Source organism: Anoplopoma fimbria, chromosome 17, assembly GCF_027596085.1.
Source record: "Anoplopoma fimbria isolate UVic2021 breed Golden Eagle Sablefish chromosome 17, Afim_UVic_2022, whole genome shotgun sequence".
Lineage (NCBI taxonomy): Eukaryota > Metazoa > Chordata > Actinopteri > Perciformes > Anoplopomatidae > Anoplopoma > Anoplopoma fimbria.
The window spans coordinates 30,062,604-30,081,255 of record NC_072465.1 but is presented as its reverse complement, the minus strand read 5'-3'; the positions used below and the strand labels follow the sequence as shown (position 1 = coordinate 30,081,255).

At 39.0% G+C, this 18,652-nt stretch overlaps 1 protein-coding gene across 1 annotated transcript in view; it reads right to left on the bottom strand.

The window, feature by feature from the left end:
• The window catches only part of dock3 (dedicator of cytokinesis 3), a 141,004-nt gene that overhangs the window by 16,295 nt on the left and 106,057 nt on the right, over positions 1-18,652 (bottom strand). Inside the window, 19 exon segments of the mRNA XM_054616071.1 lie at positions 598-673; positions 942-1,036; positions 1,158-1,256; positions 2,142-2,288; positions 2,689-2,816; positions 3,495-3,687; positions 6,161-6,331; positions 8,215-8,296; positions 8,935-9,035; positions 9,438-9,521; positions 10,355-10,452; positions 10,710-10,881; positions 12,036-12,142; positions 12,896-13,058; positions 13,420-13,544; positions 14,981-15,106; positions 15,295-15,383; positions 17,391-17,538; positions 17,871-17,931. Of these exon segments, the coding sequence (XP_054472046.1) occupies positions 598-673; positions 942-1,036; positions 1,158-1,256; positions 2,142-2,288; positions 2,689-2,816; positions 3,495-3,687; positions 6,161-6,331; positions 8,215-8,296; positions 8,935-9,035; positions 9,438-9,521; positions 10,355-10,452; positions 10,710-10,881; positions 12,036-12,142; positions 12,896-13,058; positions 13,420-13,544; positions 14,981-15,106; positions 15,295-15,383; positions 17,391-17,538; positions 17,871-17,931 (2,265 nt within the window).

The following is an 18,652-nucleotide window of genomic DNA, read 5'->3' as shown; positions in this document are numbered from 1 at the left end:
AATTTACCATTAGATAATGCCTCATTTGCATATTTAAACATAACATTTCAGAAAACTTGTAATACAAAATATATATATATAAGTAATCATCTGGTGAAGTTTCATGTTGATATCTATTAGTTATTTTTTTTACCCTATTCACCTGTAGTGTCTTCTACATGTAATTTACGTAACTAAACATTTCTTTAAAGGACGTTTTCTCTAAATGAGTTTTTTCTCAGACTCTGATCCATAAATCTCCACTTCAGTAGCTCTTACATACACCAAACTTTACAGCTTCATTCCTCTCTATATTCTGAAGGTTTCTACAGAGGGGTTTGTTCATGTATCATTCAGAGCCTGATTTATACAACATGTTAACACAAAAATCATGGAGAAAATAGATTATTTAATTACTGTTGACAGTACTTTCGGATTCATGTAGTGATACAAAGAGATATACCTAAAAACGTTTGACTCTAATATGATAAAAAAAAATGTAACAAGAATTTTGAACCTGCCTTTATCAAATGTTTAGATTTATGTTCTGGAAATTTATGAAAACATCCAATTTCTGTCACAAGTCACAGTGAATGTGTTTCGGTTAAATTCTCGTACCTTAAAGTCAAACTCAGCTTCGGTGAAGTTCTTGTGCAGAGCAGGTGACAAATACTGAGCCGTGGTGAGGATGATGCTGAGGAAGAAGAACACACACACACACACACACACACACACACACACACACACACACACACACACACACACACACACACACACACACACACACACACACACACAGCTCAAGTCAGCGACCCATGCAAACCCTAAATAAAACATGTGTCTCACTGCTACATGTGTCTCACTGCTACATGTGTGTCACTGCTGCATGTGTCTCACTGCTGCATGTGTGTCACTGCTACATGTGTGTCACTGCTGTCTGGGACATTATTGATGCGTCTTACTTGCTGGTGAGGAGCCTCATGACGTTCCAGTCGCGGGGGAAGATACTGAGCTTCATCAGATTCCTGAACACACACAAAATCTTCAACAAGAACTCCTGAGGAGAAGAAGAGGAGGAGGAGATGGAGGGGGGCGTTGAGTTTCATTTAAATTGGATCCTTTCTTTCTAACACCAGATCCAAGAGGCCGGAGTTGATGATGATGTTTTGTAGTTTTACCTTCAGCTCCTCTTTGCTCTGAAAGTTTTCCATCAGGTGCTGGAAGTGGATGTCGGTCATCTGGCGGAGGAGTGACAGGAGGCAGGACACATACTCTCCCTGCCAATAGGAAACCAGCGGGCAAACGCATGAGAGCCAATCACAGGGTAGCAGATAACAGGAAGTAACCATTCAGATATGACAAGCTGATCCTTAATCACCTGCCTTTAACTCGCAGTGTCACTCTGCATGACGTTAGCTGACTGTACATTAATCTGTTATAATGCTTTATTCTTCCTTTAATGTATATGAAGACAAGTCAAACACATGGAAGCGAAGTGTCTTTGTGAACATGCAGATGGAGGTGGAAGTAGGAGCTGGACTGAGTTTGAGCCAAAGATGATGAATGATATTATCATGTAACAATCAGTAGCTAAAAAGATCAATGAATTTGCACATGAAACCGAGAGAAAAAACTAAACCTGACAAGTGTAAGAATACACATTTATATTAAACCTCTACAACTTAACTAAGATACTTACTAACACTGTTCTTCTCTTGCAATAAACATAAAAAATACAATGTAAAGATGAGCTTTGATAATAATAGCTGATCCATGCAAGCATGCAGAGAGAGAGCAGGAAGAGGAGCAGCAGGATTATGAAGACGGATGTTTAATGATGCTGGAGGGTCAGTGACAGAATGGATGAATTAGAGGAGGGCAACAATTATCTCATTATTAACTATATTCATTTAAGTATTAAATTAGTACAATGAGTCAAATGGTTTTCTTGTGTGTTCATGGAACGAAATCATTTTATTTTAACGCTCACCTGGTGACGGATTTAGAATCTAATGAACTGTGAACGAGGATTTAGAAACATTATGATAATCTAAATGAACATTTAATATTAGAACATTGCCCAGCCCTGAGGCGGATGGAGAGGGAGGAGGAGGCAGGATGCAGGAGGAGGAGTCGTAGTAGTCGTATTGTTAGTTACTAACAGTGATCTCCGCGGTGCACTGTGGACAGCGTTGACCCCTTACCGCCTCCTGCGATTGGCTCTTGCTCATGATGGACAGCAGCGTCTGCAGGAGGACGTCCAGCAGGGACTCCACCATCATCTCCACCTCCTCCTGCACCGACGTGTCCTGGAGGAGGAGGTGAGAGGAAACAGGGAGAGAAGAAGAGCAGAAGGAGCAGAAGGAGCAGAAGGGTTTTTAAGGTTCTGCACATAGATTAATGAAGGCAGCATTTTAGTGGATAGTATAGTAAATTACATTTATTTTATGGAAAGGATTCATATATTTATTTTTGTCTTTTAAAAACCAAAAGACAAAAATCAAATGCAAAAAAAGCATTTATAATATAATTAGTATATACTGTACGTGTGTGTGTGTGTTATTATGTTAATGTGGGTATGTTAGTATGTGTGTATGTGTGTGTGTGTGTGTGTGTGTGTGTGTGTGTGTGTGTGTGTGTGTGTGTGTGTGTGTGTGTGTGTGTGTGTGTTAGTATGTGTGTGTTAGTATGTGTATGTGTGTGTGTTACCATTGAGCTGCTCTTGATAATAGAGAATATGGAGCTGAGGATTCCAGAGCAGATGAGCAGCTCTTTCTGCTGCCTCAGATGGAGATGGATGTGATGCAGGACCACAGGAAGCAGGATCCTCCGAGACTCTGAGGCCACACACACACACACACACACACACACACACACACACACACACACACACACACACACACACACACACACACACACACACACACACACACACACACACACACACGTTTATAAGCATGTGGTTTTGATGCTAGTTGTGCCTGAACATGGGCTCTGTGACTGTAAAAGTTGTAAACGGTTAACCTCAGAAATAGAAAAGAAAACTAACATGACTGAGTGATTTATTATTTTATAACAGTAATTTGTATGCAGAGTTAAAAGCTGTAGAGCTGTCATACATTCATAAATATTAATATAAGGAACACATTGAGTAGAGGAAATGTTTAATGGATTGATGCCTGAATCTGTTGATCAGACGAGACACAGATTCACAGAGTACTTTAGATTAGTTTTAAATACATTCTGCCGAACATAAACTTTCACATTATGCAGATTGTAAATACGTTATAATAACATTGATACAACAGAAAGCTTTCTACAGAAGTGACAGGTCTTACTGTTGGTGACACTACCGACTCAGGTTTCTTGGATATAACAGCTCGTCGTTACAACAAAGATGTTCAGGTGCTATTTTGAAAAGGACTCACTCTCATTTGTTTACCGACATACTCACTTAATAAAGAATAAAGCAGAAGAAGATATAGCTATAGGTATGTTATAGCTAGAACCTTCACCTGGGAAAGAGAAGAGCCGGCTGTCCACGGTCCGGGCGATGGACTGCAGTTTGACCACGTCCATGGACTGTCCGATGTGCACCGTGGACGGCATGCTGCCCAGAGTGCCGCGAACAAACTCTGCCACTTCCTGCACCGTGAACATCTGCAGCAGCTCATCGAAGATCGCCGGGAACGAGTTCAGCAGAGCGGCCTGAGGAGGACGAGGGAGGGAGGAAGAAGATGAGATGTTACAGAGGAGGAGGGCAGGAGTGCATGTTGGGAAAAAGAAAGAGAGAGAGAAAGATAAAAGGTAGCGAGGTTAATAATGTGAGTTTCTGTGAGAAATGTGACGATGACTTCAGTCTGAAATAAAAACAGCAGATCAGAGGTGAGTTAAAGTCACACAGAGAAACACTGAATAACAAAAAGACCAACGAGTGAAGCTTTACATCACACACTCATGCAGGATTGACAACAACAGAATGTTGAGTCATTTTTACTCTAAATGCTCTATTGTGTCATTCAGTATTATTTTAATAAATTATATTACTGCATTTTGGAAACCAGACGTTCACAAGTTGAGACATTTAAAAGAGACACAGGAGAGCGAACAAAGTGAATTTATCCATTCACAGACAAGAAATCACAGCAAGATTCAAAAGGAATATTAATAATAGAGAGAAAAAGGTTAGAAAAAAAACACAAAAATGTTCAGATATGAATCTGGTATTAAGCAAATCGACAACATTTTAAAAGCACAGCAACAAATCTGATCAGAGAAGTAGACTAAGTACAAAAAGGTGGATGTAGCACATGTGTTTTTAAAAATGTAGTACTCGGAAAAATGGTCTCAGTTGTCTGTTTTCAGTAGTTGGACTCGTAGTTTTATGTGAATCTGGCAGAAGAATAATCCTTAAGGACACAACTGATGTGGTTTCAAGGGAAATTTGCTTTTTCTTGTGTCCTAGTTGAGCTAATAGCAGAGTTTCCATCTTCACTGCAGAACTGATGCGAATCAAGTTTCAACAATTTAATAAAAGAAGTCCATTCGATGAACAAAAATCTTCTTTGGTAATCTTTTCCGAAGTGCAAATGTCATGTTTCAGTTGTTGACCAATCTACCGTGGCGGGCACTAAAAGTGAAACCTGTGGGACCTGATTCTTTGATGAATTATTGGTGACAAAACTTGCATCTTGGATTAGAGTAGTTTATTTTCATGACCAAATAGTCTGTTGATGTTTTCTTTTAAAAGTTCCCCCTCACGATTTCTTAAAGTCTGATGTATGTCATTAAATTGGAAAATCACATTTTTTTTACAGTTTACTGTAAGACTAACAAAAGAAACAATCGAGAAGTTGCAATCACAGAATGTTTGATATTTTTGCTTGAAAAATTAACAAAATGATTAATCGAATATCAAAAAAGTTATTGAGTATTTCTGTCCTTCTACTTTTTGATTGATCATTTCAGTTCTAGGCGAGAGTAAATCACCTCAAACTACATTTAATATAAAATATCTATGACCAGGACAGCTATTCATGGATAGTTTGTGACTATACTTGTTCCCGGGATGGTGCATGACTGGTGAACTTTGCTGTTTCAGCAGACGTTGCAGGTCATCCATCGCCTTGCAGAAACAGAGTTGGAGGTTATTTCTGTGATCTATTCTGTGATTGAGGAGCAACTCGTCAAGGTGTGAGGTGATCTATGAGCAGCGACTCGTCAGAGTGTGAAGTGATCTATGAGCAGCAAATTGTCAGAGTGTGATGTGATCTATGAGCAACGACTTGTCAGAGTGTGAAGGGATCTATGAGCAGCAAATTGTCAGAGTGTGATGTGATCTATGAGCAGCGACTCGTCAGAGTGTGATGTGATCTATGAGCAGCGACTCGTCAGAGTGTGAAGTGATAAATAAGCTGAGACTCTGACTGTAACAATGGTTCGGAAACAGTGATTACAGTTAGAGGACATTGAGATGAACATTGGAGGTAAGACTGAGCAGTGAGTGCAGCTGGTGTCAGGGTGGGGGGTGCAGGATCACAGCAGTGTGACGTTAGGCTCTCAAACAGCAGAATTAGGATTCCGGGCTTCACACAGAGAACGGGGTGCTGTGGTTTTCATCCCGAAGTCTACTTACTGACAGTGGAGACGGCCGCAGAGCGTTGGAGCTCCAGGCCTGAGTGCAGTTCGCTTGCCCGCTGCCAGGAGCCTGTCCTGGGGCAGAGGGCGGGGCTTGGCCCGGGGCAGGGGCTAGTGCTAAGGAGGCGGCAGGCCCGACGCCGGGGGCCTGATTTGGGCCTGGACAAGGCTGGGAGCCCTGTGATGTGTGGGTATGGCGGGAAGAGGCCCAGGAGGAATAACAGGGACCCGAAGGGTGGAGCAAAGAATTGTGAGAGATTGGAAGAGATGGTGAGGGAAGGAATCAAGGAAAGGTCCGAGGTACAAGTAGAAAGAGGTACATAAAGGAGATAAGAGTCAGATTAAAGCAACTAAAAGGAGATGGAAAATATCTAAACTACAAGCAGATGTAATTAAATCTTTGGATTAGTCTTGTCTAAACTATAAAGACACAACGAGGTGCAGTAACAGCTGTGAAAAGATGAGATTACTTCTTTTCTTTAAAAGAAATAGAACAATTAAAGAAAATTAGAACCTGTAGATCACCTTCTCCGTGTTTTCTCACCTGTGTGAAGATGAGGGTCTCTGAGTTGCGGCTGTCCAGGCTGAGGACGAAGCGGATCGACTGAAAGAGTTCCTGGACGCTGGTGCGAAACTGCTCCTCCTCCATTCCACAAGTGGCCCGAGAGTAAAGGATCCGAGACTGGATGATGAACTTAAACAGATACTCCAAAGCCTGAGGACGGACGTCGGACGTTAAGGGAGAATTAAAGAGAGAGAGAAGAAAGAAAGACATTTTTTATTTACCAATAAACATCCCTACCGTGAGTTTTTATTCTCTTATTCACTGTTTCTATCTTCATCTTCATCATTTTATTCCAAATAATTGGATATCCATTATAGAAAAGAGACAAGTTCAAGTGTGTAATGTTCAAATTAAATACAACAAAAAGTGCAGTAAAGTGTAATTTAATGGGAAAGCTCTATGTTGATTTTATTGTACAACATCAATATATTTTAATAGTAGACGTTTATCTTAATCTAATCATGTTGTTTAAACACAACCGTCAATAAGCAGAAAACACAAAATAAAAGCTGAGCATAGAAGGAGTTTTGAGGGTGAATGAGTGCAAAGTTTGTGCAAAACCGAGGCAGACGGACACAAGCTGAACTCGTAAAATATGAATAACTAGAATTACTGCCTCACGGTTTTATGCCTCAAACTTTCAAGTTTCAGTTTCATCTGTGTCTGTCCAGTCTTCTATTTTATACAGAACATGTTGAAGACTTTGAAGGAAGTAATAAAAGGTATTAAGTGTTTTTTTGTCTTAATTAGCAAATTCATTTTTGAGTTATGTACAAAATCATGGTCACAGTGACCTTGACCTTTGACCTCCACATTATAATCAGGTCATCCTCAGATATCGTGTCCACAAGAACGGGACGGACTAAAGAACCTGAGAACATAACCGCCGGCACAGAGTTATAGATAACTCAGATGAGAACCCACAGCTGCAGCATGTGTCAAAACGATCCTCAATAATTCACAACGTCCACTTTAACGCGACAGTGTGACCCATTTGAGACGGATGTTTGAGTCTGATGAATATTTCAAAGTGCTGAGCAGCGTTTGTCTTCTGAATATAGAACATCTTTCACATCTGCTCCATGCTGAGCATCGTCTTAAACACTGATGGAACTGTGAATGTGGTGCGAGACATTCAGTGGGAAGAATTACAAAAGTGTGAAAATGTTGATAAAGACCATTTGTGGATTTTAACTTAAACACATTATGCAGATGAATCATTTCATAGATTATCATCAGGGGAAGTGTTGGAATATGAATCAAATATCTACGTTTTCTTGTTTGTGAAAGCAGAAGAGAACAAAGAAAACACACTTTAAGAGGTAAACTGTTGGATGGATGCTGTTTGAATGTTAGACGCCTCGAGGAGGATAAACATTTCCTTATTTCCTTTAGCAATTGAAACATTTTAAGCAAACACATTTAGAAAACAAAATTGAATAAAAGCACAATATGCATGGATATATTAATTCATCTCTATAATGTAAAGTTATGTCACAGTTGTTTTTCAAGAATAATTAACTCCTGATGTCCATCTTTATAAAGATTAAAGCCTCCAGATGAGACTTGAAGATCATTTTCAGACTGTTTTTTCTCAAACATTTGTTAATAAGAGGACTCCCGAGCCAGTGTAGTGCTTTGTTAAATATGGTCAAAAGTTCCTTGTGGTTAACTGTAAACAGTATGTTTGTTTAGTGATGTGTCATGTTTAAGGAGAATTCCACATTAAAGAAAGCAAAAGTGGTATTCAAGCTGTCAATTGTGAAATATTAGCTTTTTATTCCAATGTTAAGATGTGACTTTTAGTTTTAAGTAAGATTTGGGGGCGACTGTGGCTCAGAAGGTAAAGTAGGTCGACCCTCAAACAGAAGATCGGCGGTTTGATCCCTGAGTGGGATGAATGTTATATAGTCCTGATGGTTGATTGTGAATGGGTGAAGTACAAGTCCATTTACAATAACCAGTTTCTAGACACTAATGGATGGACATCAAATACAAATTCTATGTTGTATCTATCTGCATCTGGATCTTACCCTCATGGCTTCCTGTATGTGGTCCTGTCTGACCACCTCTGCAGAGCGGTCCATGTACCACTTCAGACAGCGGATCAGCTCTCTGAAACAACCGGGTTACATTATGACACCTGACATTTAAGCATTTCTTTTGATTTTTCTTTTGCAGACATTCTGGACCTGCTATTGTTAAACTTTAAAAAAGAAGAAAAAAATTAAAAGATCAAAAGCTTTAGAAAACAGTCTGTGATGTTGAGACCAGCACTGACTGGTGTTTTTACTGAAGAAAACTTTAAATAACCAAAAAATTCACATTTCTATGTCTTTTCTTTTTACTCACATTTAAAGGTTCACATATTCATTAACATTCATTCACACAATAAACCAGAAATTAAAAAAAACAATGTCTCCCTATATTATTATCATTTCTGCTATAATACTATTTCCTGCTAATATCATACAAAAATGTATAATTTATGTGTTTGTAAATGTACTTGAGAGATTGAAGGGAAACATGATGAAGAGCTTTGACATCAGAGGGGTAAAAAAATAGGAAAATGAAGTTGAAGGGCAGAATATGCCTTTTTGAGAACAATGCATTGTGAATGACACACACACACACACACACACACACACACACACACACACACACACACACACACACACACACACACACACACACACACACATACACATTTTAAAGTGAGTGTATTAGAGGACAGTTTTGTGTAAAACACTCACTTGTAAGCCAATGCGCCTGCAAAGTGTTTCTGGATATACGTGTCCATCACCGGCCTGAAGTGGTAATATTTACTGTCCCTGAGGAGGTTTATAATAAACACCTGACAGAGAGAGAGAGATCATTAACATAATTATAATAAATGAATGATTCACATTGAGCGTTACATGATATAACATTAAGCTTTACTGGCCCTGACCAGTGTGTGTCTGTGCCTTCTCATAGTTTTACTGTGAGAGAGTAAACTAGAAATCAATCCATTAGATTTGCACTGATAATAATGTGACATTACCCTGAGACTATAGTGTCTTGAAATAAATTATATATTCTTTTTAATTTCTGTTTAACTGTATAATTAGAGTGACTGTACTTGTGTTTCCCAGGCAAACTGAAACCAACTGAAGCTGACAGTCTGTCTATCACGTCTGTTATTGGACTGACTTTAATTCACTAGTTGGTTCTTTTTTGTGAATATTATACGTTCTTTCTTTATTTACACACTTACCAATGACTGGAACACCAGTGGTCCATATTTGTCCGTGTTGTCATCCAGGATGGAGAATAATGTGTCCAGAATGTCTTGGAGAAACTGTGACACACACACACACACACACACACACACACACACACACACACACACACACACACACACACACACACACACACACACACAAGTTAATGTTATATTTCTTTAGAGTTAAGGCAACATAGAGGCTTTTGCTGTTATCAGGTATGACTGATAAAGATTTGCTTATAGAAAAGAATGACAAACAATAACAGTCTGCAAGTAAAGTTCACATTTTTGTTATTTCTTCAGTGTGTAAGACACTAAAGTTACATAGTTCAAGCTCCTGATTTTTGTTTACTGTGACTATTGTGTAAATCTGCTACATCTATCTAGATCACAGACTGTGTATGAGAAGTGGACGTAGTCATGGTGACGTCTCATTTGTTTGTGGACTGATGTTACGAAGCCTTGAGTTTGGCATCTTGGATTACGGCCGTCGCCATGTTGTTGTTTTTTTGCAACCAGTGAACAGGAAGTGACCATATATGGAGTGAGGAGGAGTGACGTAGAGACGCCGTATACGTCTCTGGTGTCGACCTGTCAATCAGTGTGTAGCCCCGCCCTAAAGCATCCCCTGCTTTATGGTCTGTTTGACTCTAAATGGAGCATCATTTACTAAATGAACATCATGCTGTATTGAAGAAGACTTGAAACTAGAGATTGAGACCATAAACTCATGTTTACAATGTTTACTGAGGGAATAAATCAAGAGAGAAGTAGAGTCATTTTCTCATAGACTTCTATACAACCAGAGGAGTCGCCCCCTGCTGGACAGGAGAGAGAATGCAGCTTTAACACAGGAAGCACTGACTTCACTCTGCAGAATCTGAGGTTGTCTCCTGGTAGGACCTCACCTTGACTATCTCCTCTCCACTGACGTGTCTCAGCCGACCCAGGATGTCCATGACCCGGTCCGGATGGGCCTTCCACTTCAGCAGAGCCAGGAGGTCCACTGGAAGACAACAGAAATGTCAACTAGCAGAAAGAAGACACAGGAAAGCTGGTTCAATCCACACACTAACAGAGCTGAGAGCAAAGCTTTACTTGTTTCTTAAGTGTGGAATCAAAAATGACGTGGGGTTTCCTTGTCCTTATCACAGGGGTTTGACATGTATTGTAGCCCCACCATAACTCCCAGTATGATAAACTAGGATTCCACTTCCTGTGTCTGAATAAAGACACTCAAACTCTGCTGGATGGTCTGCGTACCGTTCTGAGTGAGCTTGGTGGAGGAGAGCTGGGTGGAGATCCAGAAGGTCTCCTTGGCGCTGCGCTGGAAGATGAGGCTGGAGGGGATGCTGGGGCAGCTGTTAAAGTCCTCTTTACAGCAGGGCAGACCCAGGTAGAGGGCGTGGTTACTGAAGGTGGTGTTCTCATCGCACTGAGGACGGAGACGGGGACAAAGAAGGAATAAATGTTAATATCAAATGTTTTAAAACAATAACTTCATCTCTCTCTCTGTCCCAACAGGTGACCTCACAGATCGTAAAAACACTACCTGATACAGTTGCACATTCATTTTAATCTTTAACCAATACACTGTGGCTACTTATTTTAAATAATACTACATTTTGACAGTTTAAATGCAAGCACAAAGATCTAGATGATTCACATCATTTTCATTTATCTCCACTTTCAATGTTCCGCTGCAGAATAGTTCCAGGAAAAAAAATAATTTCTACATTTTAGAAGTAGAAATTAAGGACAAACTAAAAACGCTTTGTAATGCACACATATTGTGAGTTCTTCGTCGTGGCCTCATCATGATGCTTCAGCATCTTTTCTTAATTGTTCCAACACTAGCGTCGTTTTTTGTCAGCCGTCTGCCTTTTTTTGTGCTTCCGCTCTGATCGCTTCAATTTAAAAATCTTTGAAATCTCCCAGAAAAGCGCTGGTGACGTCACTGTAGTAAACAGGCAGCAACCTCCAGTTCTTTAAAGTGAAGTCAAAGCTTCATGTGTTAAAGCTGCATTCTCTCTCCTGTCCACCAGGGGGCGACTCCTCTGGTTGTATAGAAGTCTATGAGAAAATGACTCTACTTCTCTCTTGATTTATTCCCTCAGTAAACATTGTAAACATGAGTTTATGGTCTCAATCTCTAGTTGAGCTTTAGTCATGTCTCTTTGCTCTAACGTTGTCAGATTGAGCGGTGACAAGCTCATCTATAAGAACTCTGGTTGATGCTCATGTAAAACAAATAGATAGCAGCCCAAATAGACAACAAAAACAAGCACAGGAGCAATGCTAGTGTACCATACAACGGTGTACATATGTTGTCAAGATACCCTGCAGCCACTTTTCGGACAGAAAAAGGCTTCATATGGACATAAAACCTTCCTGGTGAAAGTGATGTTCCATAAACGAATATTTGTAAAAATGCTAATATAAGTAATATAGAATCTAACTTCACAGTTTGTACATAAACTTCCTTTAACACTTTAGCAAAAACCCATCTACAGTCTGCTAGAACACTTTGGTGGTAAAGCTCTGTGATGAACAGAACAGAGAGTCTGTAACACAACCACGACCTCTGACCTTGTAGACGTAGAGTTCGTGGCTCTCGTCTGACAGCGTGGTTCCATCCTCCCTCATCAGAGGAGTGAAGGAGAAACCAAACAGCTTCTTCTCTCCTTTGTCCTTCGCTGTAGAGTCCAAACGAGACACAAAGACACTCAGTTAGAGGTTAAAGTTCAGTGTGAGGAGAACGTTCTACTGGAAACCTGGAAAATAAAACAGATATATAAAAATCATATCAGCTGATTTAATTTACATTTAACTTTTCTGTGAAGCTAAATGAGACAATGTGGTGTTGGAGTTTGATTTATCTCAATAAACCAGCACTGTCCATTATATTGAATGTTTTGAGCATTTATGATTAGTACAGTACGATTTAAGTGATTTAAAATATAACCTGTAGTTTTTTAAAACATTGGCATCAGAGAAACATGTCTGGAAACGTCTGAGTGGGAACGTTTGGGACTTTACGTTTAGAGATGAAACCTGATGGGATTAAAATAAAAATAAAACATCTACAGATGTTCTCTCTGTAATAAAACATCTACAGATGTTCTCTATGTAATAAAACATCTACAGATGTTCTCTCTGTAATAAAACATCTACAGATGTTCTCTATGTAATAAAACATCTACAGATGTTCTCTCATCTACAGATGTTCTCTATGTAATAAAACATCTACAGATGTTCTCTATGTAATAAAACATCTACAGATGTTCTCTATGTAATAAAACATCTACAGATGTTCTCTATGTAATAAAACATCTACAGATGTTCTCTATGTAATAAAACATCTACAGATGTTCTCTCTGTAATAAAACATCTACAGATGTTCTCTATGTAATGAAACATTGATAGATATGTAAGAGAAGGTCTCTCACTGGAGCAGTGTCTGAACTCGAAGCGTAGGTGCGACCCTCTGAAGCGGTCGATGGGAATCGGCAGTTTGATGACTTCGCTCCATCGAGGGCTGTTGTTGTGGTAGAGAACGAAGGAGCGGTGCTCCGGGATGTGAGGCTCACCTGAACCCAGACTGATGCAGTCCTGCAGGGGGGGGAGATGGACGTTAACATGGAGGTGAATCGTCTATGAGGGCAGAATTGTATTGTACAGAATGATTGTCTGGTTTATAAAGACCAGCTCTCACGGGGCAATGACCGTCTGCTCTGTTTTGGTGGCGTTTGAGAATGAGAAGGTGGGACTAACACCACTGATGAAGGTGTTTCTCTCTCATCGTGTTACACAGAGACTCATTGACCTTGTGGAGAATCCTCAAGGTCATGGACCCGTCTGTGCTCTCACGTTCTCCCTTCTTGTTGCTTTGAGTGATTTCAGGAGAACATTGTGGATAACGGAGCAGTATGTGGACTGATGGGGGTTATTAGTGGCAGCTCAGCGTTCCTACCTTGAGGATCTCTCCGTCGGCGTACAGAACATAAACGGTGATCTCGATGTTCTTCTGAACGCTCTTCCCTCCTCTCTCAAAGTCTCCTCTCTCCAGCGTCAGGTAAAGGTCGTTACGGATGTCACCTGAGACGTTAACACACAAACACACGGAAACAAAACCTTAATGTTAATTACAGTCCTTGATTTTTCAGGTCATATGATCAGCATCAGCAAAGAAATAAAGACAGAAATAAACAACTATAACTAATTCAAAACGGAGCGCCAGATTGAAACTAAACTCCGTTATAGCCTCCTCATGTTTTACAGATATGTAGTAGAAAAAAACCCCAGTTATCAGCCTCACTGCAACAGCAGTCTAAGGTAACTCTTTATTTGTAATAATCATTATTTAATAGGTAATACGGCTGTTATAAGGTGTTTATAAATATGTTGATGTGTAAATAATACTATCCATCCATTTTCCGTAACCTGCTTATCCAGTTAAGGGTCTCAGGGGTGCTGGAGCCGATCTCAGCTGTCAATGGGTGAAGGCAGGGTAAATAATACTATATAAGTGTTAATAAAATCATTGTAACATGTTCATTGTTGTATTAAATGTTATTTATAAGCACTCTTAAGAAACTAAACAGTTAACAGTTATTAGCACATTTAAAGAGGTTTATTAAGAATATCACATACTTTATTATGCATTTAACAATTAATGAAAACTATGCCTTATTAAGGTTAACAAATCCTTCTTTATGCACTTATTAACAATTAACTATTAACCGTAATAAGGCGTTGTTCTTGCTTTAGTAAAAAGCTAAATTAACTGCTAATTAATTATTTGTAAAGTATGTATTCATCTTGATAAAGCAATGAAAAGCTAACAATGATGTTTTATGTATATTAGTTCAAATGATTTTTAAAGTTATTATGAACAATTAAGGCTTTTATTAACATTCTTAAACAGTCAATAAACACATTTCTTTTAAGAACTTGATCATTTACAATCTAACAATAAACATGTTTATAATAATATTATCAACACTTTATAGTCTTATTAACATATTATTATATTAATAAATAAAAATAATAATATGAATAGTAAAATAAAATAAAATAAAGTAACAAAACAAAAAAAGGTAGGGTCTTATTACCTATTTAATAATGCTTATTATAAGGACCTTAATATATACATCTATATCTCTATATAGATATAGAGATATAGATTGATATATATATCAATATGACCAATGACATTGAGCAAAATCTTGAATGCTGAAAATAATAATAATTATTATAATAATATTAGCATTTCTTCATCAATTTCATAATAAATAAATAAAACACTCAGATAAATACTTGTGATGCAGAATCACCTGAAGAAGGTTTAGAGGTAGTTTGTAGTATTTTAATAACGATGGAGAAAACATTCAGTTTATTTCTCTTCAGTAGTTTTTATTGGTTCAGAGGCTGAGAGCGTTTAGATTAATTAATTATCGTTAAATCGTTAATCCAGATCATACATGAAGACTAAATTAATAATTCGTCTCCTCGGTACCTGTAGGACGACTCACCTGGCATGATGACATCAGGGAAGCCCAGTTTACGCGTCATGGCAACGCCTCTGCTGAAGATGAGAGGGTTCTCTCTGCGGACCTGATCCATGTCCCCCCTCAGCAGCTGGAGAGAGATGATCAGACCTGAGGGAGGTGGGAGGGAGGGAGAGAGGGAGGGAGAGAGGGAGAAATGAAAAAAAATACCTACTATTTGTGTTTTTTCTTATTAATACACATTAATAAATAACACCTAAAGAAAGCACACCTGTTATTCATGTTGTGTTACCGGGGAGAAAACACACACACACACACACACATTCAGGCCGTCCTACCGTAGTTGGTGCTCGGAGCGGTGTATTTGGTGCTGGACTTGCGGATGATGTTCTCGTGGATCTGGTACCATTCGTTCTCATTGTTACACCTGGAGAACAACGACAAACCTCAGCTGTTATCAACCAGAAACTCCAGTTTTTAAATATATATGAAGATTAAAACAAGTTCAGAACGTGATATATCTGGACCCGCTGGAGGGAAGGGGGGCAACGGGAGAACCAGAACCAGGACTGGTGCTCAGAAACACTACCACTTTAGTCCACATGGGGCACCATAATCAACACTGAATAAACGTTCCTTAAACAGATAGCAAAAAAGGATCAAAGGCTGATTCATGTAGAGGAGAGTTGATATAAGATGACTGCAGATAAAACAGCTTCTGAGCTTTAAAGGAACGTAGATGACACAGCAGCTCCTCCGAGCAGAAGGAGGAGGAGGAGGAGGAGGAGGAGGAGGAGGAGGAGGAGGAGCTGCTGGCTGATTGAGGAGGTCATTGATATTATCTAGTTTAGTTTAACAGTTTACAGACACATCAGCATCATGAAGCCCAGAGGAGCTCTGAGAGGATGAGTTCAGCTAAGGCCGCTGTGTCTGGTAACGCCATCAGCATATTCTTCAACACACACACACACACACACACACACACACACACACACACACACACACACACACACACACACACACAGAGTTACATCATGTTGTGACTGTGAGCACCAGAGGGCTCCTGCAGGAAAGTCTTCAGCCGAGAGGGATTCCCTAATGTCTGCCATCAACTCTGTGTGTGTGTGTGTGTGTGTGTGTGTGTGTGTGTGTGTGTGTGTGTGTGTGTGTGTGTGTGTGTGTGTGTGTGTGTGTGTGTGTGTGTGTGTGTGTGTGTGAGGAATATGCTGATGGCGTTACCAGACTGCAGAGACGACACAGTGAAGTGTCTGTCTATAGTGTGTGACTCTCTTTCACTGCTCTCATTTACATAATTCAATGTCAGAGAGAGACAGTGAGAATAATAATGAAGTGATAAAATAATATACAATATAATATATAATATAATAACATGAAGTGGTAAAATAATATATAATATAATAAAATAATATACATGAAGTGATAAAATAATATACAATATAATATAATAACATGAAGTGATAAAATAATATACAATATAATATAATAACATGAAGTGGTAAAATAATATATAATATAATAGCATGAAGTGATAAAATAATATACAATATAATATAATAACATGAAGTGATAAAATAATATATAAAATAATATAAATATAATAGCATGAAGTGATAAAATAAAAATATAAAATATATAAAATAATAACATATAAAAAATATAAAAAAATAATATATAATATAATATATAATATATAATAAATAACATGAAGTGAAGTTTTTTACGAAGTGAAGGAATGAGAGTAAGGATATCTTCTTTAACATTTTGGACATCGTCCCTCTTTGACTCTTTACATTACAGTCTCTTTTCCTCTGAGCCCCAAAAACGATAAGATGTTCTTCCAAAAAAAAATGTCTCCTCTAGAGGTCCGTCCTTAAGTCCTCTTTACTCACATCTCTCTCCTACTGAGCTCTGACATGTAAAATGAGAGTGTTTCATCCTATGGAACTTAAGAGGAGCTTATAGGACCATAACAAATGGCAGGAGACTACATATTACTAAAGCAACCATAAATACAATGTTTATTTTTGATGTTTTAATAATATCTCTGGTGTTTAAATGTGTTTTAATCAGCAGATGTCAGGATAAAAAGTGAATTAAGTTTAAAAGGTTAAAAATAAACTTTAGTTTCTCGGTGGATTAGTTTTAATGCCCATTAATTAATAACAATCAGGCAAAGTAAAAAAAAACATGAATATAAAAACGTTTATCTTATTTTGTCTTTGTTTTAAGATAATGAGTCTTGGGAGGAAACTCACCTGATTACTTTAATGCAGAATACAAAAACCATGTGTTTGTGTGTGTGTGTGTGTGTGTGTGTGTGTGTGTGTGTGTGTGTGTGTGTGTGTGTGTGTGTGTGTGTGTGTGTGTGTGTGTGTGTGTGTGTGTGTGTGTGTGTGTGTGTTCAGCCACGTACGTGTAGACCTTCAGGACGAAGTCTTTCTCCTCTTTCAGCTCAGCGATGGTCTGCAGCACGTCGCTCATGGCGAGAACAGCACAACCGTACGGCCGTCGGTACTGAACGTGAGGAGGACCCTTCTTACTGTCATTCAGCAGCATCCGGCCTGCAGCGGGGGAGAGTGTGTGTGTGTGTGTGTGTGTGTGTGTGTGTGTGTGTGTGTGTGTGTGTGTGTGTGTGTGTGTGTGTGTGTGTGTGTGTGTGTGTGTGTGTGTGTGTGAGTGTGTGTGTAAGTAAACAACATTGAGTCAGAAGCATGAAAACATGAAACTGTTTCTGAGTTTGAACCAAACAAAAATCTAATACGAGGATCAGAAGCTGAAACTATTTATGGCTAAATAATTTCTGACATGTTTGTTTTTCATCTTTAATGTTCTTTATCCAATTTAAATCAGTTTTCCTTCCTTTATTAATGATTAATGATGACTACAGGCTCACCTGTTCTGATGACCTGGGAGATGATGTAGAGATCTCTCTTCATGTCTTTGTTGCTCAGGTCCTTCAGAGTCAGAGAGAAAGAGGAAACACACAGGAAGTCGATGTTTAAATCAAACTACGTCACAAAAAGAGAAAGAATCAAGAGATGATTTATGATTTCACTGCACTACTTTGAATCTGAGAGCTCATGTTTTTTTATCTGCTCCTCCTCCCCTTTGGACGGATTCACAACATAACTTTATCTAACATCCATCACAGCTGTTTATCTAATCTGGTGTTTGAGACAATGACGCTAAAGAGGAGCCACAAGAAACGTTCTGCTTGTCAGAAAAAAAAATCATTTACAGTCATTTAGCAGACTCTTTTCTCCAAAGCGACTTACAGTCAGTAGTATGTTACATATCATTCACCCATTCACACACTGATGACAGGCTACCATCAAGGTGCCACCATCAGACTCTAACTAACATTCATCATCCAGTCCACACCGATGGCCTTCAGGAGCAACTTGGGGTTAAGTGTCTTGCCCAAGGACACATCGACTGCCGAAGCCGGGTATCGAACCACCGACCCTCTGATTGGAGAACTACCTTGCTCTCCACTACGCCACAGCCGCCCCATAAACATGAGCTCACAGATCAAAGAGAAACACCTTTAAACTACAACTTCTGATTCTAATGCATCACAGTTATTCTCTGCACGTCGTCGTCAGTTTGCATTGCTGCTGCTCTAATCGGCTGCAGGTCCAGATGCATTCTGGTCTACGCCACTTTTAGAAATCA